The sequence below is a fragment of the Athene cunicularia genome (assembly GCF_003259725.1).
Source record: "Athene cunicularia isolate RWA chromosome 2 unlocalized genomic scaffold, athCun1 chr2_part1, whole genome shotgun sequence".
Taxonomy (NCBI): domain Eukaryota; kingdom Metazoa; phylum Chordata; class Aves; order Strigiformes; family Strigidae; genus Athene; species Athene cunicularia.
The window spans coordinates 51,796,359-51,821,790 of NW_020799095.1; the positions used below are offsets into that span (position 1 = coordinate 51,796,359).

General features: G+C 35.5%; 1 protein-coding gene across 1 annotated transcript in view; it reads left to right on the forward strand.

Annotated features, from left to right (window-relative positions):
• Window positions 1-25,432, forward strand: part of ATP9B (ATPase phospholipid transporting 9B (putative)) — a 165,464-nt gene that overhangs the window by 47,691 nt on the left and 92,341 nt on the right. Inside the window, exons 7-8 of the mRNA XM_026843584.1 lie at window positions 735-786; window positions 16,984-17,078. Coding sequence (XP_026699385.1) covers window positions 735-786; window positions 16,984-17,078 — 147 coding nt within the window. The remainder of the gene's footprint in view (window positions 1-734; window positions 787-16,983; window positions 17,079-25,432) is intronic.

The following is a 25,432-nucleotide window of genomic DNA, read 5'->3' on the forward strand; positions in this document are numbered from 1 at the left end:
GGGGAGGGTGGTATTGTTTGTTTTGCCCTTGCTGTGAAATTTTAGATTGGCCTTTCTGTGGTCAACAAAAAATTGAGAATGTGATTTGATACAGATAATTCAGTGCTTGAAGGGGAAATGCCAGAACAGGTATGCAGATGCATTTGACTGTGCATATGGCTCTGTGCCTTAGATACTGAGGAAGAAATTCTATTCATTTTTATAAAGAAGAGGTTTATAGATATGTGAAACAGGAAAATGCTGTTCCCTGACTTGTTATTTCCTCTGTGTATGTTCGTGTGCGTTGGGAGAGAGGAGAATACTTGGTGTACATGTTTGCAACTTGTGTGCCAAGACAGATGTTTTAAATTTCACTGTTTCCTATTATATATGCTGAGTGTCAGTTTTGCTCAATTAAATTATTCTTTAAAATATTTCAGTTAGATATTTATATTCTTGAACTACTGTTTTCAGTCAAGAAAATGTAAATCTGTTGTAGTTCTTCAGGTATTTATGATTCACTTATAAAGAGCATCTGAAAGGATTAGCTGCTGTTTGCTTATTGTATAATTTTTCGAAAATATTGATTTCTGAATTGCAAATGCTGAATGTAAAGTACTGTGAGAAATCCTATTTTAATTGAGTTTCAATCCAAGTGTGACCTTTTAGTGATAGATCTTACTGGACATTTGATTGGAATTAACTTTTTTCCTACTTAAAAACAACCTTTTTTTTTTTTTCCCCCCTCTCCTCAGAATCAACGAATCCCATCTGACATGGTGTTTCTCAGAACATCGGAAAAAACTGGTATGTTTTGTTAATTCACGTTGGTTACGTGATAAATTTGTGGTTGCAGTAAAATTTTAGATTGTGCATTGTGGCCAGTTTAAAGTGCTCAAATAGATTGAGGGTAGGAGATCTACTAATGGGAGAGTGTCCATATGTGAGAAATACAGTATGCTTGGACTGTAAAACAGGAGAAATCCTACTGTGAACGTGAGACCTTTATAGGTATATTCCTCTAAATAAATGATTTTATGAACTGTTATAACAAAATGTTTAGGTAAAGCAAATATTAAGACTACTTTATATTTAAAAGACTACTTGTTTCATATGACTTGACATTATTTTAAATTATTTACAACTAATCATTATCTTGCAACACACATTTAAGTATCATCTGTATTTCATTTATTAAATTGAAAAGAACGGAAAACTGAACCTAATAATTTAATATGTGATCAAAATAACTGAAAAATATCTATTATAATGTAAAAACTTGAAATAACTGATTTTTTTTTTTTTACTTAGAAATAAAACTGCCTTTTTGGTCAGTCAAAAAACCAAAAATATTTCTTTGAGTGTGAGAAAGGAGAAGTACTTTTCTTAGCTCTTTCTCTTCACGTGGTGATAGGAGTACTCACTCTTAATCTTTGAGAAACAAATATCTCCTTTATAGGAACCCTATAAATTATAGCTATTTTGATTAAAGTTTAGAAATTGCTATTGGATGCCACCCATATAACTCAAATGAGTTTCCCTCCTTTATATTACCATTTCTCTTCAGATCCTGAAGAACTGTCTGATATTTGTCAGACAGCACTAAATTTCGCAAAGCTAATATTGGTAAACCCTGTATTAGTAGCACTTGGTATTTCACTGTGGCACTGGAGTTCTATCATATATTTCAGACAAAAGGCTAAATTTGCAGAGATCATTTGTAAGAGAAGACAAATATTTTGGATAGCCTACATAATACTACTAGAGCTATATATTTGCTGAAAGAAGAAGAAATTACTGTATGGTTACTGTGTCTTGCTAATGACTTTGAAATGCTGATTAGATGCACTAGATCATCTATAACTGGTCTGGACTGACAAAATTTCCTAGTAGTCTGTATATAATCTCCACCTTGGTTAACCACCCTCTGGTTCAGAATGCATGGGCTTTTCTTTTCTTTTTATTCCCTCCCACAGTACTGCATTTTATTAAAATGCATAATGTCTGACAACTCAAATCTCTTGGATACAGCATGATTTTAAAGAAACTGATAATGGTTTTTTGACTACTCACAATGTCATCTTTTCCTACTGACTCAAAAACTGTTTCAACTGAAATCACAGCTCCTAGAAAAGTTGAAAGTAGGAGGACTTCTGCACCTGTAGAAGAATTACTTTAGGCTACTTGCATGCAGTGTGTAAGAGGTAGAAGGTCAATGTGTGTTGATCCAAAATTTTTCTAGCCTTCAGTAGCTGTGTTGGATTAGGTGTTACATATTCAGGCATTTGGAAGCAATCATCATCCACTCCAGCAGGGGTATGTATGAGTTATAATTTCTTTTAAGTGATGTTTGCACAGTAGAAATGTGTAGGGAACTCAATATGTAACACTGTGTAGTATTTGCTGTTGTAGGGGCATCAAGAACTGCTCATCTGGTGAGAGCTAGCTTGGTGTCCTTAACTAGGATCTTTACAGCAGTTGACATCAGATGCATTGTCACTGCTGGAATAAGATGACACAGTTGCCTACTTTGCCACAAAACAAGTTCTTAAATTATGCAGTCTGCATATCTGCACTATATCATGTTTTCCTCCCTGTTAATTCTTAAATTCCTGGATTCTGTTTGTGAGGTTATAAGGCATTGTGTAGTCTCTGTTCCCTGTAGTAGTATTAGTTGAAGGATGGTTGTCAATGAACAATACACACCAGAAATGCACCTGTACAGGATACCTCTGTGTCTTGACTAGAATATATATGAATAGTAAATCTTGAAGTACCATAGTTAATGTAAGTTAAACTATCTCTTTGTGAAGATATATATGGAAGGAGGGGAACAGGGTGAAACCCTATGTCAGAAATGGGTGAAGAAAAACATTTTTTGAAAGTAAAGTTCATCAAGTCTATTTCAGTGTTCAGTGTTTATGTCTACTTCATTCAGCTTTCTTAGAATGTCATAATTAAAATTTTCCTGTAAGAAGCTGAATTAATTTGCTTTCTAGGAAATAAAGCAACTTACTTTAAAAGTTTATGTTGTAACAGTAGACTTTCCATAATTGATATTAAAAAAAGGCTTGTGAGCACTTTGAAAGAACTGTGTACCTACTATGTAAATGTTCATTAGAATGTAAAGTGAGTAAAAGAGCAGATTGAGTGAAATCTTCCCAGAATTCTGATATAAATTACTTATATACACTTCTGCTGCACATGTAATGTGATTTTTAACATTGAAAATGCACCTTTTTTTAAGCATGCAACAGGTTAACTAGTTATATTGATATTGCACTTTAAAAATGAAGCAAACACCAAAAAACTAATCCCCTGAACTTCAAGCATATGGCAGTAATTGTTTTTTGACTAAAGACTGAACACTTACATCGGTAATTGTTTCTTCCTGGATATTGCAGTTTTGACTGATTTATGGTTTAATTTATAGTTGACACTTTAAGTACTTTGTAAAACACATTAGTGTTTTTCATGGTTTTATATTCTATATGTAATTTTATTTTATCTTCTATGCAATAAAACAGTTTAACTATAACTTGTAACTATAAATCTATAGAGTTTGAACTAATCTTAAAATCCAACCCACCCTGTAAGCTTCTTTTGGGGCAAAGTACTATTTTCCAAATTCAGTATTTACAATACATATTACTGTAGTATGTAGCACTGCAGTATCCTATATCTTCAGTCAAAAAATAAGCTGTTGCTAATAAATGGGTAGTTTACAAGGTTCAGCCTAAAACAACTTCTTGCTTCCTTTTATGCAAGTGTGGTGCCATGGAAGAAATGACAGTGGCATGTGCTTGTTTTGCTCCCCTTCCACGTCTGACCCATCCCACAAATGTACTTTTAGGAATGTTGACTTTTTTAGTATAGTTTTTACTCTAAATAGCAGAGGCTGAATCAATCTTATTTTGTAAAACAGAATTCTTATTAGATGTCTTCTTACTTTATCAGATACATTGTCTTTATCTAGAATTATACCTTCATTTAGTCTGATATGATGATGATGCTAATTGTGTACACGTATCTAATTTCATATGTTTCGTTTTTTAATCAGACTTTTAGAAAAGCTCGTTTAAAGATTAATGTAGGTGGGTCTTTGTATTCATGTTTGACAGTCTGTGACATTGATATTCCTCTCTTTCATGAATGGAGGCAGCTAGATGGCTGAGTTTAGAGTTAGGATTAATTCCTGGGTGGATGGAGCAGGTAGAAATCACTCCTCCGATATGAATTCTTTGCTGCTGTCAGGCTCCCCATATAACAGGTTTCTACAAGACCTTCACTGACTTCCAAAGTAAAATTAAAAAAATAAAAAATAAAAAAAATCCTGGAATAGTATCTTGGTTTTATATATTTAAAAAGGGAGGAGGGGGGAAGATTAAGGCTGAATCTTGATTTTGTTCATTACATATGGCAGAGATGACAAGCAACTTGAAGATTTGTCCTATTTATCAGCCTTCCACCAGATTAAAAGAAATGTTCATGCTGAGCTGGCTGCAAAAGATGGTTTAAAGGTTATTTTCATTTGGTGTATAAGCAGGCCTCATGCCAAAAACAACTGACTACCTTAGTGGAAAGCTGCTATGCAAATGTAGGCAAGATCTGTGTTATAGCAACAGAAAGCTCCCTAACTGAAATTAAGCTATATCCTAAGTGGCCTTTAACATAGTTTTCAGTTGTGGGTTTTTTTTTTTAATTGCTTGGCATGCTCTCTACATTTGATTTGTCCTACATGCCATATCAATTATAGATCAAAAGCTAGACAGGGCATTCCAGACATCACTGTATAACTTTATAATTGTCCACAGGAACTGCCAACTGAAGCAGGTGTTAATGACTTCAGCATTATAGGAATATTATCAAAGATGCTGTGTTTGTAAAAGACAGAAGAAAAATTTCAAGGATAAACACCTTTCTCCTCTAAGCAACTCTTTCCTTCTCTAATCTAAAATCCTTGTCCTCCACCTTGCTGGTGCCTGGTGGTGTTGGTGCCTTGGTTCAGTGCGTGGCTTCTGATCCAGGCCAGCTATTCCTATGCTAACACACAAAAGTGTTCTGATGGGAACTGGAACTGGTCCTTTATGAAAATCTGGTGCATGTCTTAGTAAGACTTGATATCTCTGAAATATTTGTGCTCTGTTAACTTTCAAATGTGAAATACTGAGGGAAACACAAATTTGATAAGGTGACTACAGTATCAAAATGAATGAATGAAGCTTAAATTTTTCTTTCAACCTTTTAATTATCTACCTCCAGTAACCTCAGATTCTTACTATTCATGGAACGAAAGCTGGCATATGCAGTGGATGGTTCTGAGCTAAGGTCCTAGAACAGATGACTGCTAGAGCTAACGGCTCGGCTTTTCTTTTGTTCATGTAGGTCTTTCATCATCTTGTTTTTCAGAAAAAATCAAGGAATTTCATATCCTTGTGATCTTTGGTCTGCCATATTTGATTGAAATTGGTCACAAGTTGAAAGTTACTGGGAGAAAGATAGTGTGGTGGAATAGTATTGTGCATGGAAATAGGGCTATTTGCATCTTCATACAAAATCTCAAACTCACTGCAATAAAATAAAGGTGATTCAAGTAGTATCTACTTACTCTGGACAGTTAGGAATAAGTGTTCTACAAACACCTTAATTGTCTGGGCCCCAGCCTGTTCTGGAACTTCACATATTTGAAAATCAGACCAGAGGAATACTGTCAATTTGAAATTCAGTTGCACAACTGATGTCACTTTTTATCTCTCTTTATAAAACCAGCTACTGCAGAATAATAAGGCTGAAGGAGTTGTACTTGTCACACGTTCTGGAATTTTCTGTTACGTTTAGAAAACAAGCCTTCTAAAACCTACCTGTCTAGGAACTAAAATGCTTTGAAAATCTATTGCTATAGAGAATGATAAATGACTAGAGTTAAGTTTTGCACATACGGCCAGATAAAAGTTTATCTTCAGGGCATGAGTAGCTGCCAACAATCTGTCCAAACTACTTTAATCTGTTTCTATACTTCAGTTCCTATTCTGGTTTTAACATTTGATTTAACTCAGGCTTGAAATGCTTTGGTATCTGCTTTAAGCCACTGAGTAATACTGATTCTATGTGATCGGTTACTTGTTTAAGATATAGTCAGTATGAGTGATATGTGGTGGAAGGAATAAGTCTTGGCAGGCATTAAGCTCCTAATAGTATTGCCTTCTCTCTGTTATTGATGTAAAATTATGCATTAAAATGTTATTAAAAGACATGATCATATATTTTAGTCTATAATTATTTTCTGTGTATAATTGGGTGACGAGCACAGTGCATGTGTTTCATTAGATTTGTAGCACAAGCAGTAACAAAGAAATATTTTACTATTTATTTTTCATAGCAAAAAGAATCCCAAACTAGTAAGAGTTGAACAAGTTGATCTGTAAGGAGGCTGTGTATTGCATTAGGCATAAATGTGCTGGTTCTCCTTCTCCAGCAATAATGCATTTCTCCAGAATTTTAGGGCATTTAGTGGCTCAGCTGCCATAGCAATCTGAATATCTTGAAATCCCAAACAATTCCCCCAATTTTGGGAAACGGCTTAGAAAAGATGAAGGTGAGAATCCTTAAAGCAGATCTTGAAGGCAAGACAAGCTGGGAAAACAAACTATATGCATATTTATAACTGATAGACCGTGGATATGTTGTTGAAGTCTTTGAAAATAAAGGACAAATTGCTCTTGCAGAAGTTAGGTTCAAGAATTCCTTGTGTAGAAGCAATTTATAATATGTTTTCCATAACTTATCTGTTCATAAGATTGATGCCATGCATTATGTTTTTTTAAAGATACTGTCACCTTTTTATTTTCTTAGATTAATTCAGTTGGTTTTTTTTCTTTTACCTGAAGGCTTTTCTAGGCAAGCTGTTAACATTAACTTGATAATTCTTTTAAACATTTCGAAAATGTCTCTTGGTGTTCCTCATCTTTATTATGAGGTTTAATGAGGAGTGATCTTGTAGTAGTTTTAAAGTTGTCTCACTAAAAATTTAGAAATGATCCTCAAATCGATCTTAATGTATTCATAAGGAAAGGATGGCTTGCACATGTTTCTCTCATTCTAACTTTTATATGGGGCTTTTGAGGTATGTGGCTGGCTGAGTTGGAGTGGAAGTGTGTGTAGACTTGAACTACCTTAGTCTAGCAGCATTTTCCAGTGGTAGAAAACCTATCTTGTAGAGTATGTGGTTGAGGAGAGCACTGGGTTCTCCATACAAGTGCTACGGACCATGTTGCCACACTGTCATTGTTCTTGGTACATGTGAAGGGTAAATTAAATTTAGCTCAAATATTTAACTTCTTCAGTTACAGTTCTGATTGCCGGTGTCCGTGTAGCTTTTCACAGCTTTCCTCTGTCTGTCAAGTAAAAAGAAATTGGAAAAAGTAGAAATCCTCTGCTTTTTGCTGTGGTGAAGTCCAGTGATAAATCTTTGCAGCTGGGTCTGTTGCTTATTCCCAAGGCTCCTGTTTGGTAAAGGAGAATGTGCTTTTCCCCCCGCTAAATTTTGAATCAGAGATTTATCATCTTGTTTTTCACATGCCTATTGTAATCTGGTGGCTTTGTCAGCTCCTTTGACTTGTACTTTTCTGTGTTTAAACTTTGAGATACCAAGGCTTTGATCCCTCCTCCTTCTAATTTAGTGTCCCTCAAGTTGATTACTATTGCTGCTGCTAAAATCTTCCTCCTCTGTTTGCTTGTGAGCTCTACTTTCATCAAGGGAGAAAGTCAGCTGCAGCACTCTTCTTTGAGGTGTATATGTACATGTATTTTCTTGTGTTACTGGTCTTTAGAAATGTATGTGCATTAGTGAGGTTGATGGGGAGAGCAAGTTCTGCTGTGCTGTCAAAACTCAGAGAGCCTGTTTAGTCAGTATTCTTAAAGTATTTTGAATGTTCTGAAACTTTACACGTGGCATCAATGTTAATATGTGCTTTGCATTAGGATCAGAAAATTGATTGGATTGATTTTGATTTTTCTACTGAAACTTAAGACAAAAAAGAAGGAAAGGTAGTTAAAAAGTCATAATTCCTGATTTAATTTCTGTTACAATAGGCATCAATTTAATGATTGTTCTGTATAATATACTGCATATCTGACTGTACATTGTGAGAAGGCTGCTATTGAATCTTTAAGCAAGCATGCAAGAATAATTCTCAAAATACATTTTAAATAAGAACCAACTTTCCAATTGTAAACCAGAATGTTTTCCTGTGAAGACCAAATGAGCACTGTATTAAGGACAGATAAATGGAAAATTCCAGCTGTACTCAGTACTTAGACCAGAATAATGATTCAGATAATTAAGATATCAAAATGGATGGTGTTTGTGGAATAGCTTTTGTGGAATGGTATCAGTGTTAAGACAACTTTCCTGTTTTAGTGGGGCCTTAAAATGGTTTGCAGTGGAGCCACTTTTGTTAAGACTTTCTTGTTGCAAAAGGTTCTGTTTCATCCCTTTTACTTATCCAGATGTGCAGCATATTTTGTATCAAAGTAGTCTTTAAGCTCATTGAAATTAGCTTGCTGTAGTAGGTTACACTAAGTTCGATTTTTCTCTTACTGTTACAATTACTTCTTCTGGAAAATATTTTCATCCTTGATTCATTTGAAGGAAGATGTAAATCTACTACTTGTTGAGAAGCATGTTTCTAATAGTAACATATGTAGTAGATACAACTAATATGTTGAAGATGTGCGCAAAATTGGTTTACAAATGAACAAGCAAGGCTGAAAATGTTCTCAAGATTCTTGGATTCAGGGGATGTTTTTGGATCATTCGTGCAACAAATCACCATAGGTTACTGCAGTTCTAAATGGTAAAACCAACTAGAATAGCAGACTAAGTAAATGCACAAACGGGAGGTAGTGTTAGTGAAAAGTATTCTGTATAAAATGTAATAGTAAAGCTGACATCTGCCAAGTACACTAATGATTTTCATACCATTATAAAGTGCTATTCTGGTCTCCTTCACCTTCTTTTGGTCTGAAAAGTGAAATTTTTTTCAGTGTTCTAAGCATTCTGTATGACAGAGTTTTTGAGTTAGTCATTAAACTGAAGATGTAAGTAATTCACATTATCTTTTTTCTGTATCACTAGGTTTCTCCAAAAAGATTACTAGTATATATCAGAAGATTAATGTAGCAAAGTGGTGCATCAAATCCTATTAAATGGAAAAGATGAATTAATGTGTTTGAGTATCCTTCTATATATCTCAAAAAATATAAATCAGTAAGTTAGAATTTACTTGGAACACATGTTTGCTCTATATAAGAGAATGCCATAATGTTTTTAATAGAGATAAAAATTCCTAAAGCGTACTGAATCAATATCGCAATTCAAAAAAGACGCAGTGTGATCAAGCTTGGATTAAAAGCATCTGTGTGCTTGTCAATAACGAACTGTGATGAGTTTGGGGGTATCATATTGACTGTGTATTAATACATGGTATCCTATAAGACCATCAGCTGATTGTTTAGAATGTAAATGAATCTGTTGATGGATCCAGTGACTGATGGCTTAAATTCCAATTAATCAATTGCTTCATTGGTTTCTTAATTCAGATCAAATATCTCAAGTACACACAGCTCTTTCATGGTCTTAAGAGAAATTAATGCTTTAAAACTAATTTCTTGTATAAATGTCACTACATTTTTTTTGATAGCATCCTATGTGATGGCATTATAGCTTAAATGTTTGAGACATTTCAGGTGTCTTGGGGTTTTTTCCTCTTAGAAGCTATCATAATTGAAAGCTGCTTGTTATAGCAGTAAATGAAACTCTGTACTCCAACATGTCATCTTGGTGCTGCTATTCATCTTGTCATCAGTTTAAAATTTTCATGCACATAGTCACTTAAGTAATATAAATGATTTAAAGATTAAGTTGTTCGTAAATGATCTGGTGTTAGGTGTGTGAAGTCAAAGTCCATTTTTCTTTTGTTGGGTATATTCTAGTAACCCATCTCTTTCAATGCTTCTGTCTTAAAGCAGGAGGACTGGTAATACTACCAGACAATATATAGCTGTTTATGACACCACAGCTCCATGTGCCTTGTTTCCCAGTGACCCATCAATTAATTCATCAACACTTGATGCAGGCTCTTTACTGTGACACTTATACCAGTTGATCTTAATTTGATTGCCGTTAAAACCTTCCTTTCCTGACAACTGTTGTCAATTATACAAAATAAAATCAAGTATTCATAAGTAGGCTGTAATAGGATATAGGCAGACAGATTTAATAATTCAGTTTTGCTGAGGCTTGAAAGGCATTAGTTGTAGCTGTTGTTCTCATTTGTAAAAAATTCATTGGATACAGCTCTTGAGAGAGAAGGCAGACATAATTTTATTTATTTAGATTTGACTCAGAAGAACACAGACATGTAATGGTAGTTTAGCATTTTCTCTGTTTAAGAATAACTGACATGAATTCTTACCAGTTACATATTATAGAAAGTAAATATAATTCAATTTTATGATTTTTTGTTTGTTTGCTTAGTGCACACACTCTATTTTCAGGACTGGGTTGGCCTTTAATATGCTTCTAAAATATGCATATTCCTGCATATCTGCTATATACAACTAAATCATAGTCTCCTCCCTCCAATGCATCTTCAGTACAGTATGACATTAAAGTATGTGCTATGGCTTATTTGAATTATACCTATAAGTTCTCTTTAGTGCTTACTGGCAAGTCTCTTTTTTTAAGCTTGCTGATATCTGGCAAAAAATATGCAAGCAGAAATCCTTTAACTTCATTGTTCTCCAAGAGAAAGTTAAATAAGGTTTTCAGAACTTCTGTGTTGTTGACTGGCTTCTTATATACTATTCTTTGCTGTGTATACTGACGTTTGTAACAAATACAGTGTGTGGGCTGACTGTTAAGGCTCTGTGGAAGGAATTTGAATGTACTTGTGAAATCTAAAAATGGAAATATTTTTAAAAATAATTTCACTTGTAAAATGCTGATTAAATAGGTGTAGTTGAAGGCAAGATCTGCATTAAGTGATTGCTCAAAGCAAGAGCAGCAAAAGTGAAGGACAGAAGTGTGGAAGTATTTTTATAATGATGCATCATTCACTTTGTCATTTTTTAATGCTAGTCAGAATAAGTTATTCCTTAGGGTTTTTTTCCCCTGAATTTAGAATCCTCTCTTCCATCTCATCTCATGACTTAACGCTTCTTTCTCAGATCCTTCTTCCAGGCCAGGACCTGGGAGTGGTTATTAAGTTCTGGATACGGGACAAGTGGGATAATTTAGTTTCTTATGGCAAGAAAACCATTTTACTTTCTCATCTTGCTATTAGTCAGGAAAGCTGCCTGGTCCTGGAAAGCAAGTGCTTTATGTATTAGCGTACTTCCCCACCTCTCTGTAAAAAAAAAAATAAAATAAAAAGCCAGTAGACTTCAGGATAAAGAAGGAAGCAGGGAGGAAGTTTTGTCTTTTCATGATGCTCCTCTACCTAAATTTTTCCTTGCCTTTTTCAGAATCTGATTTGCAGGAAATTTCTGTGAACTGATGCATTCGTTTTGAGGTATTTGGGTTCAATTACCTGGTCTTAGATTATTCAAGAGTATTATTGCCTAAAAAAGAGCATGAGGCCATACTTGTATAATTGGGAGGATATTCTGCTTCTGTCTGATTATTTTAGGACACTATTAGGCTACTAAGAAAAGTTGCAGTCTTCTACTAAAGAGCCTTTGACTGAAACACCTCTGAAAGAACGATGTATGTAATATACAAGAAAGTATGTAATGCTACAGATGACACAGTTTTGTTTCTGCAGCAGACTAAACCACCTTCTCTAGGGTAGTTGAGATTTTCTTTCCACAGTTATTGCAAGCATCCATTCTTTATGTAAATTGGATAATTTGGATATTTTTGCCTTTTTCTTCATTATAGCCTTCCATGAAAATCAGGTGATGCAATTTTATATATAATTAATTATTTTTCCTTTTGGAAAGCAGATTGCTCTTAGTCTGTCAATACTGCTATTCTGGGTTTCTTGTGTAAACTACACTTTCACTACATGTTCCCTTTGGTAAACAGGCTGAATAGTAGCTAATTATTTTAAGGATAAATTACCCGTATTTCTGCTTATCAGAAACATTTCCAAATGAAACAGGAATAAATAATTAACACAACAATTTTAAAAACCCTGTAAACTAGAATACATTTAAGAAAATATGTAACATCCCAAGTAATAGCTTATTTTCAGAAGCATGTCTTAAAACACTGTGATTAATACCCAGAAGTGTGTATATAAAAATAAAACTTAAGTGCTTGGTGATAGCACAAGTTTATGTACATTACTGTAATTTAAGGAAATTTAAAGATACCAACACACAAAGAAATTAATACATAAAATATGAATACTAAGTTCGGTAGTATAAAAAAAAATACAAGATTTGGCTATCTGATGATGATATAAGCTTTCTATTAACACTATATAATTGGTTTACTTCATTAAGAATCTTCCCTTTCTGATTGGGGGGGTGGGGTGGTGGTGATAATGTTCCTTCCCCTTTTTTTAAAGTTTAAGGCTAAAATATGACCAGCATTTTTCAAGCACAACCTGTATTTAGTTTGAAATTTTTTGTTCAGGACCATTTTTTTCGGGATTTCTAGAGGTGTGCAGGCCCACAAAAGAGGTCACTGATGCACATATAAGTTTAAGGCATTCCCAGAAGCATTTGACACATACACATCCTGTATGCATGTTCTGAATAAAGCCCTAAGTCCAGCACACACTGAGTTAGTAGGATTCTCCCTGCTTACTCTGTACTTCTGTTTGACAAATCTAGGTCAGGCATATCATGGCTCTAAATTAGTGCCTTCACAGATGAGCTTTTGTATCTCTGTTTCACAATACTGCTAAAGCTACTGAAATAAACATTATTTTTGTTCAATATTCTGTTAACCCACAAAATAGCCTTTAAGAAGAGTTTTATCTGTAGTATCTCAAATAACCGTCTGCTAATGATTGGCAACATATCCTATATTTTAAATTTACATAATTACTTCAGTTTCTTAAAATTGTTTTCATCTTTTGTATTGCAAGTGCTGCTTTTCCACAGAAAAGCAATCTTAAATTCTAGACAGGCCTCAAATTGTTGAGCTTTTGCTAAAACACAAAAAGTGGAATAGTCATCCTAGGACTTTCCTAAGCATACAAATCTCAGTTTTCAAACGAAATTATTTTTAAAATCAGTTTAATTTCACTTGGGCAGCATCTTGCATGGACATGCTCTAAATTGATTTATGTCTGTCTTCAACTGATTAGGCTAAATGAATATTATATACACCTGTAAATTAGTTTAAATGTGTTCATGTGAAGTTTTCACCACTTTTGATAAATGACTAAACTCTTTAAATCCAGTGTAATTTCCTTAAACCAACCTTTAAATTCTAATTCAGATCAAAATTTTCATTACAAAGACAAAGTCAGATGTTCACAATGTTCAGCTTTGTCCACTAGACTTGAATGACTAGTGCCCTCACTGTATAAAGTTGTATTTTATTCATTCTCGTTTATATATAGCCTTATGAAAATTTCTTATGTTCAGTGTGGAATTTATCTCTTTTTTTGTAGACAGCTATTCTTTGGTAAATATTTAAAATACTTCTGATTTTTCCTTTAAGCAGCACACAACAACAAATTTTGATTATTTGTGTGTTGTAAAGTAATTGTCAGGTTCAAGAGTTATCACTGAATTCAGAGCAATCCTTGACATAACGTATGGATTTATTTTTTTTTCCTGGCAAGTCATATTCAGGTTAGAAATATAAGAGATTTTTAACACTGACCTAAAGCATTCTGTTAAAGCATATAATGCAATTTTATACTACATTTGGTTTGTTGGTTTTTAATTTTGTGATTGGGGAGGAGGAGAAAATGCTTCCGATCATTTCAAACTGGAGCAGTTACAATAGCTATTTTTTCAGAAGACTTTGATTTTCAGTTTTATGTACTGCTGACTGAAACACTTTCCAAAGGTATATTACATGTGACTTCCATGCAATACACAGTGGGGTATAGTTTTTTACAGGTCCAATGGCTTGGTAGGGGTGAACAGTTGTTTTTATACATTATTTCTAATTGCATGTTTAATCTCCCATGATTCTAGTTTAGTTAAACCAGGCTTAAAATCAGGATCTCATAGTATAATTAAAATTACTTTAGTCAAACCTGCTGCAGCATTTGAGGTAAAGAGGAGGATTGTATTGTTTCAGTTTTGCTGTTGTGATCACTATTGAAAGCTGACTTGGCAGAAAGGAGTCCCTTTTTCTAGATAAAAGGGAAACAAGCTATGAGATAACTTATTGATGAAATTAACTGCTGAAGTGGAGAGGAAATGCAGCTGGCCAATACATGTCATAGTGTGAGCTCTATTAAATGAATATATGTGCAGTCAACCATTCACAGGAGCAACACTGGTCTTGAACTGCATTGATCTATAGTATAATTCTAAATGAAATTGATGGAAGAGAGCAACATTGACAAGAAGGGTAAAGAGAGCCATGAAATGTCTTGTACAGGAAAAGTATGATGGAAAGCAGGCTCATCTATGCCATGGATAGGAAGTGCAGTGAAACTGTGGTATTTCTAGATGTTTCTAGGTACCTCACTCTTATTATGTAGTGCATATCACTGGACTCTTCAAAAAGTGCTTTATAGTATTTTATTTTTAGAAGAGAATCCGTAAGGAATCCTGTCAAGAATATAAAATCAGCTTTTTGAGAACTTTAGATACAGCTTTGCAGTTTGCAGCTCTATGCTTTGGATGAAATTTAGTTGTGATAATGTGTTCTGAGAGCTGTTTAACATTTAAAGATTTGTTTAATTACTATGCACTTAATATAAATACAGCTGTTACATGAAGGCTTGTAAGCTTCTTTCAAGACTTGTGCAAAAATGCTGCCTTCTAGTCAGATACAATTTCAGGTGGCTTCTCAAGTATGACCTTTCAGACTGTTCTCATTGAACTGCTTAATTTACAGGTTTTGATGAATAAAACATTGGGTTCTGTTAGATTTTACTTACATCAGGGTCCATGTGTCCTATTAAGGAATCTCTCTCTTAATTTTTGTCTTCACTGGTAGGTACCCTTTCCTGATGTATTGCTTATTAGAGTAAATGCTTTTATCACAGTGTCTTCTTGTCTGTGCATGTTGTGGTTTAAACCCAGCTGGCAGCTGAACACCACACAGCTGCTTGCTCACCCCACCCAGGTGATGGGGGATAAAATTGGAGGAGTAAAGGGAGACTTGTAGGTTGAGATAAAAACAGTTTAATAGTTGTAATAAAATAAAACAATAACATTAATAGGGAGTACAAATGGGTAATGCACATAGCAATTGTTCATCACCTTCTGACTGATACCTAGCCCATTCCTACCTAGTGATCCCAAAATACCAAGATCCTGCAGTCACAGTCCTGGAAGTGAGAGAAAGAACCCCTTCCTTCCCAGCCACCCCTTCTTTATATACTGAGCATAACATTATATGATATGGAATATTTCATTGGCTAATTTTGGTCTGGTGGTCTGATTGTGCTTACTCCCAGCCTGTTGTACACCTGCACACAGGCAGGACCTGGGGAGCTGGAGAAATCTTGATCTCTTGGCAACAACTGAAAACATCAGCTCATTATCAGCATTCTTCTCATACCAAATCCCATATTCAATCTAAAAACTCTGTACTAGTCTAGCTACCGAGAGGAAGAATTAACTCCTATGCTAGCCAAAACCAGGACAGTGTAAGAAGACTCAAACCCCGATAAAGTCCTTCGACAATGTTTTTTTCAGTTTAATAGCTACCATATCACTTCTAGTGATGAAACTGTTAGTTTTTATTGGATTGATTGAAATATAGGAGGAATTGTGGGTATATACGCATGTAAGTCTATACACATTGTTTAACATTTACAAATAACTAGAAAATTCTATTTTCACACTCATAGTACACAGTAACAATAGTGCATACAGTTGTTGGGCTGTAGGTTAATGGAAGCTGTAATTACTACTTCAGAAATATTTAAGGTTTCTTTAGTGTAGCAATTGTCAAGAGTATTGCTAAAACTTTACCACCTTTTTTTAAAGGCTTCAAACTAGATGGAAATTGTAGCTAATTGTGTATGTTTTTAATAGATTTGCAATGTTCATGTGCATTCTTTTTTGAATCTTACATTAGTAATCTATGTAATAGTCTATGCTTGATGATACCCAACAAACTAGTTATTAGGGCAGGGAGAGGCTGTGCACTAGTCTGTTTTCTGTTTCTTGAATACTAGTCTTCTGTCTGTCAAGCATACTGATTCTTTTCAGTATGTATCAGTCTGTACCTTGAGCTTCCCTGGTATCTTAAGTACTGTGCATGTGTTGACAGGTTTCATTAACCTTGGATGCTTGACAATTACAGATGATTCAAAATAATTTAAGTGTAATACACTGGGGTCCATATTGTTTTAAATAGTATCCATATGAAGGATTTATTTTAAAATATAATTTTCAGAGAAGCTGGGAGACTATAGGAAGTTTGTGATGTCATACCAGCAAAGAGACAAAAATCACAGGCATCAGTTCATTATTCTCTTGTGTTGGAATTGTGCAAGTGATAATTCCAAAAAGAAAAAAAAAACCTAAACCTGTTTAAAATTCAGCCCACGAAGTTGCATCTCTTCTGATAACATTTGCAAACCTGTTAAGAAACCTGTAAAATAGGATTTCTCTCCCTCTTTTGTAAACAGGATATTGCTAATTTTATCAGAAAAAATACGCTATTGTGATATATGTAGCATTCCTGGAAGAAATACACAGACATTCCAAAATATGAATCCTTTTATATGTAGGATGTTTATTTAGAAATGGTTGCACATTGCTTTATTTTCACTCTTCTAAATTTTTTAACCCAAACTGAATTTTTGAGATCAAAGTAACTGTTTGATGTCTCTTCATAACTCCTAGGTTCATGTTTCATTCGAACTGACCAGCTCGATGGCGAAACAGACTGGAAACTAAAGGTTGCTGTCAGTTGCACACAAAGATTACCAGCGCTAGGGGTAAGCATTTTATCTGTTTGCTTTTAAGATATCTTCCATGTATGCATATCTATCTCTTATCAAAAAGACTGTTACAATTATTGTAAGTACTGAAAAATACCTGTTACCACAGACTTAGTTTTTGCAATAAATAGGAGATGGGTATCCAGCTGAATGTGGAATGAGAAGTTGGTTATGCAAATACTCATGATTTTACATTGTAAAGAAACTGAAACAGTACTGGATTTTTATCATTCAACGTATTGGTTCTCACTGTGGTTACCACTGAGATCCATACTCTGCAGAAGTGTGTCACAGTTGTAGTGTTTTCAGCCAAGAGTTACACTGTAAGTGCCTCAGGAACTGGTGCTTTAATCACTAACTTGTAAGATGGGGAAAGAGCAGTTGCTCTTGAAGGTAAAGTGCTTTTTGTTATCAATATGCTTTCTGGTCTGACTAGGTGAAATGTGCAAGTTTGTGCAAGAAAGGCTCTCTTAAGAGTTGCCTTAATGTGTGTATTTTTTGAGTGTGTATATGTGTTGTGTCATGGGTAACTATTAAAATAATGAAAAAGGACACATATATGTCTGTGTATATAGATATACATTCAAAACAGACATGTGTCTACAAAAATGTATGTAGAACTGTATAAATGTCTCAATGAGAAGCTGAGTTGTATCCCTTGTACTAGGGAAGCTTGCTATTCAGGAGAGTTGGCTTGGTATTGAGACTTCCTCTGAAAACATACTCAAATTACAAGCTTGTGGACATCTACCTGTACAGAATTTCTGGTGTTTTGACACTAACAGTATTTGACAGTATTTAGAGGACTGGGGACAAGAGATGGAACTGAAGATTGGTTGTGCCAAATCAGGCTCCAAGACTGGGAGTTCTGGTGCAAGAACAGACGTTGACAAGTGTTCTGTAACCTGCAGTTGAATTTAGTGTTTGTAACAACGCCTTTCCTGTAGATTTTTACCATTTAATCATTGGCCTATCTTGTTTTCTCATTAAAAAAAAAAAATGACAGATGCATGCATTTAACTAAAAGCCAGTCAATTTTCTAACTTGCTTTGATTTTTTTTTTAATTAAATAGTGCTTTTCAGATAGTTACAACTGTGTCCAACAGCTATAAATTTTTTATTTCCTCTTTGTTTTGGAAGCATCACTGACTGCACTTGGCAAATACAACCCTGTGCAGAGCACTGACTCTTTGAGTTCTGTTTGGTTATAATTTCAGTGTTCTGAGCATGGAAATGTCAGTGATCTGAGCTTTGCTGTTCTGAGGCTGAAATCAGAAGTAAATTACAATGCAGAGGTTTCTCTACACTGTCCTTTGGAAAAGAAAATAAAGTTTGAAATTATATATTTATTTAAAACAAACAAACAAACGCAACCCTTCCAAATCCATGTCTGAAGCTTTCCCTCCTTGCTGAGAAGAAATAGACCAGACGGAGCAGGGAATTCTTGTACTGTAACTTTTATATTATGTTCTTTGTTTAAAAAAAAAAAAAATTATCAACAGACTTGACAAATTGTTAAGCAACTATGGAGATAGTATAAAATTTATAGTTAAACCTGCATTTGATTGGAAAGAATAAATGTCTGTATTGTAGTTGTTCACAGTGAAAAATCAGAAATGGTTGAAGTTGGGGAGTCTGCATTTGAATGGTAGGACATGCAGCCTCAACATCCTGCAGAAGTGAAAGTCTTCTTCAGGTGGAAGGTTTTCTTACAGGAGGGAAGGACAAGATACCACCAAGAAATTATTCATGCTTCTTGGAAACAGCATAGAAGCCAACTGTACAATATAGTAACCATTTCTTCCTAACTTGTTTCCACTTACTGCTGTTAATCTACCTCTGACTGATCTGTGCTGCTTTGCAGGATTTTTATATTCTCCCTCTTGTTGAGCTGTAGGTGTTGCTGTAGGAGTTGCATCATCAGGTGCAGTTAATCAAGGAGCTGTGTACACATAAACCTTCCTTGGCTATGAGCAGCAAACGGAAACCACCAAGCAGTTGATGTGCCTCTGCCCCTTCTCACATCACGTGGTTAAGGGGGTCAACCACACTAACCAAGACTTTGTCTGCATTAAAGCTGACATGTCATCCTGAAGTAACTCACACTGGGTATAATACTTCCTGCCAACTAAACTATCTCCCAATTTCCATATTGTATGGTTTGATCAAGCCATTGACACTTGGTGGTTCTTTAATGAGATCATTTTAAGTGGCTGCTTCCCAGCTGGTCTTAGACTGTTTGCAGTGGTTGTGTCATGTATCTGCTTCACTCCTAAGCCTGATCTATCTGTGAATATTTTGGGGAAATGGTAGCCTAATGTACCCAAATGCAAATGCTTTTTAGGGTATCTCCACATCCTTCACAGCAGATAATGCTCAGTGCACATCCCAGAAGGCTGTTTCTATTCCTGTGGAAAGCACATTGGTATTTCTCTAATTTCTGCAAAGACACTTTTACCTTTACTGTGATGTCAATAATATGCAAGAGTATCAGCCATCTAAAGAAACTCTGTGGGTGGACAACTTCAGAAGATTAATATGAAGCTCTAAGCAACTGTGAATTTCAAACTAACAAAAAAATAGCATTATGGAATTATTTGATTCTAAACCTAATTTTTTTAATTCTTAGTAGAGTCATAAGCTGTACCTGTATGTAGGCCCTACATGTATTTTTTTTAAATTAAAATGCAGTGGGCAGAATTATTTCTTTATATTTACAGTAAAAATGGATACACACTTTAAAGATGCAGGGATAGTGTTTGGCACCCTTTGAAACTTTACACACAGCTTCTCTAAAAAGGGATGCCTACAATATGTAGTTGAAGTTTTCTGATCAAACAGTATTCAAGCTCTTGTGCACACAGCAGAAAATATTTGAAGCAACTTGGTTAAAAGTAAGGATCACTTGAGAAATCCATTTCAAGTAGACTTTTTCTCACCTCGGCTTCTCCAGTATACTCCATTGTTGCAAACTTGTCTGATTTTTCAGTTTCATTAAGAGAAGTTGCTTCCTAGGTAGCAACTTGAAAACATCTGTTGCTTTGTGAAATATCCCTATGCTTTGTTTCTGTCTTGAAAAACCACTGGTTTACGGCTATTATCTCGCTAACATGTAGAGTGTGTAATAAGGGCATATGTTTTTCGATAGGCATAAAACTACTTTTCGTAAAGTTGCTGGGGTTCAGAGCAGTCTGGCAAAGGTTAGAATCGGGCAGTGATCCTTCCTTCTGCTAAAAGAAGCTGCAGAGCTGTGATACTCGTCTCCTCCTGTTTGCAGGCATCGCGTCTGCCCCCAGGATTACCGAGGTGGTGAAAAGGCGGCACACTTCAGGGCTCACCTATCGAGATGTTCTGCTTTAGCTTTTTTTTTGTTTTTTTCTTCAAGTCAAGCCATGAATGAAAACTCGTTTCGCTTTAAGGAATTTTGGGAAAGGAACCTTCCCAAATCCCAGATCATTCCCAGCCTATAAGCGCCGGCTTCTACCCGTCCCCTGCGGCGCTGCGCGGCGGGGGCGGCCCTGCCGTGCCCCACTTCCGGGGTGTCCCCTGCTGGGCGGCGGGGAGCCGCCTCCCAGGTGCTCCTGTGATCCTTCACGAAACTAACTTCGGATCAGTTGAAAGACAGGGTAAAGGAAAGGGGTAGAGCGCCTTATACTCAGTGCCTGTGAAGAATTACGGGGAGAGCTCAAGAGTTCTAGTAGCCCAGTCCCTTTCAAAGACCTGAAGCTCGTGGTTTAATTCAACACTGCCTACCTTTAAACTGCGTTGCATGCTCATATTTGTACGGGCAGCTGCAAAAAATGGGTTAGGTTTCCGGGGTTAACTTTATGTGTGTTTATGGTAAACCAGCAGCTGGCTGGAGGGGTCTGTTCAGAAAGAGAACCTGTTCAGGCAGAGGGGTGCAGAGCCCAGACTTTAGGGTCCAGTGTTTTGCCCTTGCTGTAACGGCTGTAACGGATCAGATAGTTTCAGCTAACTTTCAGTCTGAAGTAGCAGTTATTCATTGCAGTAATGCTTTACTTGGCTTCTGGGGACTCTCCACGCATAAAGCAACACCTGTTAGAGTGGCTTCTCCATGTGCTTGCATTGTGTTTTCAAAGCTGAGGCTTACAGTCATGTTTTCATCTTAAAACCTATCTTTAATAATTTAAGAGAATGCATTCAAGAGGAACATAAAATGGACTATAAACAATTGCATCATGTGTTGGACAGAATATGCTTTCCATGTGACTCATTTTGATTTCTTTAGTTACCTGATGTAAAGGCAGTGAGTATCTTGTGTTGGCGTGAGCTGTCAGCCGTGTCAATAGAGCAGTTCTGTAACCCTACCCACTATAGCACCCAGAATAAACAAACCTGCAGACCTTCAGAGCTTTTCTTAAAGAACAGGTGACACCACCAAGATGATCGGTACAGATTTTGTTGTCTTTCTAAAGCACTTAATGTGATCAGAGAATTAAAATTTCAAGAAGTCATTTAATGATGGCAGAGCAGCAAATATTGTAACACCTAGATTAGGTTTCTTACAGTTTCATAGTTATAGGTGGGGCAGTTCAGGCACTAGTATGCATTAAGGCATTCTTCTCTAGCTTGTGTGACCAACTAAATTTATTAACAGCAATGAGGTCACTGTAATTTTCAATAAATGGTGACTTGCTGATTTATATCAGAAGATCCATACAGCAGTAAACAATACCATTTACATTTAATTAGTTTTATTGAACTAAAGGCAATTTTATTTGTAATGAGCTACATGTTATGATTAAGAATGTATTTTAATGATCTTTAAGGTGAACAAATATTGCCCTTGACCTAATAGAGGAGATTTTTCTACGTTATTGATAACTTTATGGTGAATTTTAAATTGTGATTTTTTTAAAAAAGAACATTTTCATTATTGTAACATCATAATTTCCTGAATTTCAGTGTAGAAGGATGAAATGCATTGTTCTGAATTATTTTCAAATGAGATAAGTTTAAAAATTTCATCTGCTGTTGTATAAAAGCAGCTTAATTTTTATTGCTTGAGATAGTCCTTCATATAGTTTCTTTAATCTAGAACTGTTAGAATCTCCCTACCCAATTCTTACTTTTTGAGTAAGAAAATAACTGAGGTAATTTTTCCCCACTGTCTCCTAAAAGCAGCGTAATTTTAGATACAGAATACTGTTTCCACTGAACATATGAGTAGAACTGTTTGTCTTCAGTGAACCCATCAGTTCAATGCTTACAGTATGACAAGAATTCTTTACTGAAGCTGAATTTCACAAAGATCAAGTCCATTATTTAATTTAATTAATTATTTAAATCATTAATAAAAAGTAGTCCTTTTTTTAAAACATAATTAAAGCCTTTGTTTGAGGTAATTTCCCTTCTCCCTGCTTTTATGTAGGGGGAAGCAATGACATAACCTAACCAGGTAAATTTTTCTTGCTCAGTGAGTAGAAGTTATGTTTACATGTAGTGTTGTGTACAAGTCCTTGTTATCTCCTTGTTAAATTCACCATTGTGACTGCTTTCAAGACACTGAGCTGAGAAATGCACAGCATCTACTACTGAGAAAGCAGCACTAGGTGAAGGAATATCTTTGTACTCTTACAGTAACCATTATTGTTAAATGCAGCTTGTACATGTTTTGTCAGTTATTAGGCCTAGCGTAAAGGACACAGCCAGCATAAAGATGAACCAATAACCAAATTGTATTTGATACACAAGGGTCAGTACATGGGTGAGTGCTGGGGGTACAAACAGTCAGATTATACATAATCAGCATCAATCCCACTGACCCCAATAACGACACCACACAACCAACAATGGGTAGAATAAATGGTGAAATGCAGTCTCCCATAGAAGGGACAGGAGTCAACTGAGTCAACAAACCAAATATATAAGACCAAGGAAGCCACATACTGAATCTCTACACAGCCTGTGTTTACAAAAGCCAGACCTGACTGGAGCCCAGTTCCAGGGAGGCAGGAGGTCCTTCCCAACAGGGAACTCTGCACAGGGCATCCACCTCACAGACAGACACTGCCCCTGCCTGCAAGGGGTCCCCGCTTTTATCCCTCAGTGGGACACCTGACCTTTGCTTACTTAATGCAGACACCTGGGGCTCCTTTACCCAATGGCTCTCCCTGCAAGGCCGGCTGCACCCTGGAGGGAAGCCTAAAGGCAAACTCACCCCCCTTTGTGAAGGGCTGTGGGAATCACCCATGTGTCAACCTTAATTTAGGGCTTGGGGTTGAAACCCCAGCATTTCAGTACATAATCTGTTTTATATAACTGTATCATTATTTAGATTTTCTTTTCTTTCCTTCGATTTATAAAGCTTCAACTACTGTATTTTATAGGCCTGAGAATGTTGTTCTTTTGGAGTACAGAGCATTGGGCTACTGAAAAAAGTCATCCCTTTTCTTTACCCTAAGAATTAAAAAGTATTTCAGAAAGCCACTGAGAACGTGTAATAATGCTTGAATGTCTTTTCTTTCTGCTACTCAAGAATAAAAAGCCAATGAACTACCATCCCAGATTTCTCTTGGAGCGTAGGTTTTTCTCGATTTTTTTAGCTTTAGGAAAAAACATGCACTTTTTGAATACTCTGCTGGTTCTAGTTTGTGGCATTCCACAGTAATGCCATAAATGTGTAGGGAATGTGCAGATCTCTGTTTTTTAGAAAGATAAGTGAGTTAATTTCAGAGTTGAAATTCAAAAAAGAAAAAAAGAAAAACATGAAAGTTTAGGTGTCAAATCAGAAATACAAAAGGAGACCTAAGCATAAAAAGACACCAAAAGAATGTGGTAGAAATGTTTACATTTACAGTGTAACAAAGGAGAACATCACAGTAGAGGAAAATAGGTTAGAAACCAGGAAAATACACTACTGTACAAATGCCAGTATACTTAAAGTGGATATTTCTGCTTCCTTTTATTCTAATGCTGCTTCCCACTAAGGCATTCTTTGAAAAGAGAGAAGTTCTTAGTTGACGCATTTCACTAGCAGTTCTTATTGTGTATATAAATATGTGTGTGGTATTAGTTTTCTCCTGTGCTATCCACTACTGAGAGACTCTTTATTTTGCTTTGCATAATAAAGCACATAATAGCCTGGATTAGCTAAATTGTAGGTGATAACAGATTGGAAAGAAGTGAATGATGAAGATATAGGACACCACATGTGTATTAGTTTCATATGAATTATTTCTTGTGAACCTGATGAAAGTAGGTTGGAAGAACAAGGATGCAATGAATGAACTTCGTGTGAAAGATTACAATAAATGGCTAACGGTTTAAGATAAAGATAATTTATGAGAGTTAATGTTCAGATTTGATTCATGTTTTCAAAAGCATATGAAATACAAAGTCTGGTTTTGAAAAGTGTGAAGTAAAAGATTTCTTGTCTGCAGAATATAAATATAAATAGAAATTATTTATAGAGCTACACATTTTTAAACTCAAATGTGTGATAAATGTACAATAGATTAAAAAAATTCATTTTGATCTGGGAACGTGAAAAAATAATGATACTTTAAAAATCTGTAGCAGTTTTATCAGAAAAACAAAAGGATACAAATGTGTCATTTTAAGGTGTTAACAGGGGTGGACAGTTGTGCCTTTAATTTTTGTAATTTTCAAAGTATGTGATATTCAAATATAGTTAATTTTTCTTATATTCAAAATTATGAACAAAAAATAAGGGCTTTTGTGCCAAGGTGTGGTTATAGTCCATGAAAGGCTGTAAAATTAATTCTGCTTTTGAAGCTAGCACATTCTAGCTAGGATGAACAAGGTATTGTAGCCATGTAACCTGTTCCCCAGAGGCAGTGCTGATTAGCCTTTTGTAAGCGTCATCCAGTAATAAAGAATGGAGATAACCCAAATAGTTAGGTGCTGCGTCCAGTGAGAAGGTAGACACTGTTGCACTTCATCAGAAGTTATGATTCTTAGATTGACTGAGTATCAAGCACCTCCTTCTCTCCAGAGTAGAAATTGGATTATGTATCCATGCATGAGTGGTCTACTCGTGTTGAAATCTCTTAGCTGCTGTTGATCCTGACAGCTTTTTAAAGCTCAAAAAAGTTTGCTTTTATAGTGAGAAGTCAGTCCTTTTTATTGGCTTTTTAACAATTAGTCTGTGGTATTTTTCCTGTGGGAGGTAGATGTTTCAGAACAATTACGTGATGAAATAATTGTTTCAGAATTTGAAGGTGATCCTCACTGGGTCCCTAGGGACAGTTCTTTAAGATCTAACAATAATGAACTTTTTTTTCTTGCCCTGTTTATACCATACCATCATTATTTATAGACCCTGCTACTGTAGTATCTAAGAGTCTCTTATTAGTCTTAGTTTTAGG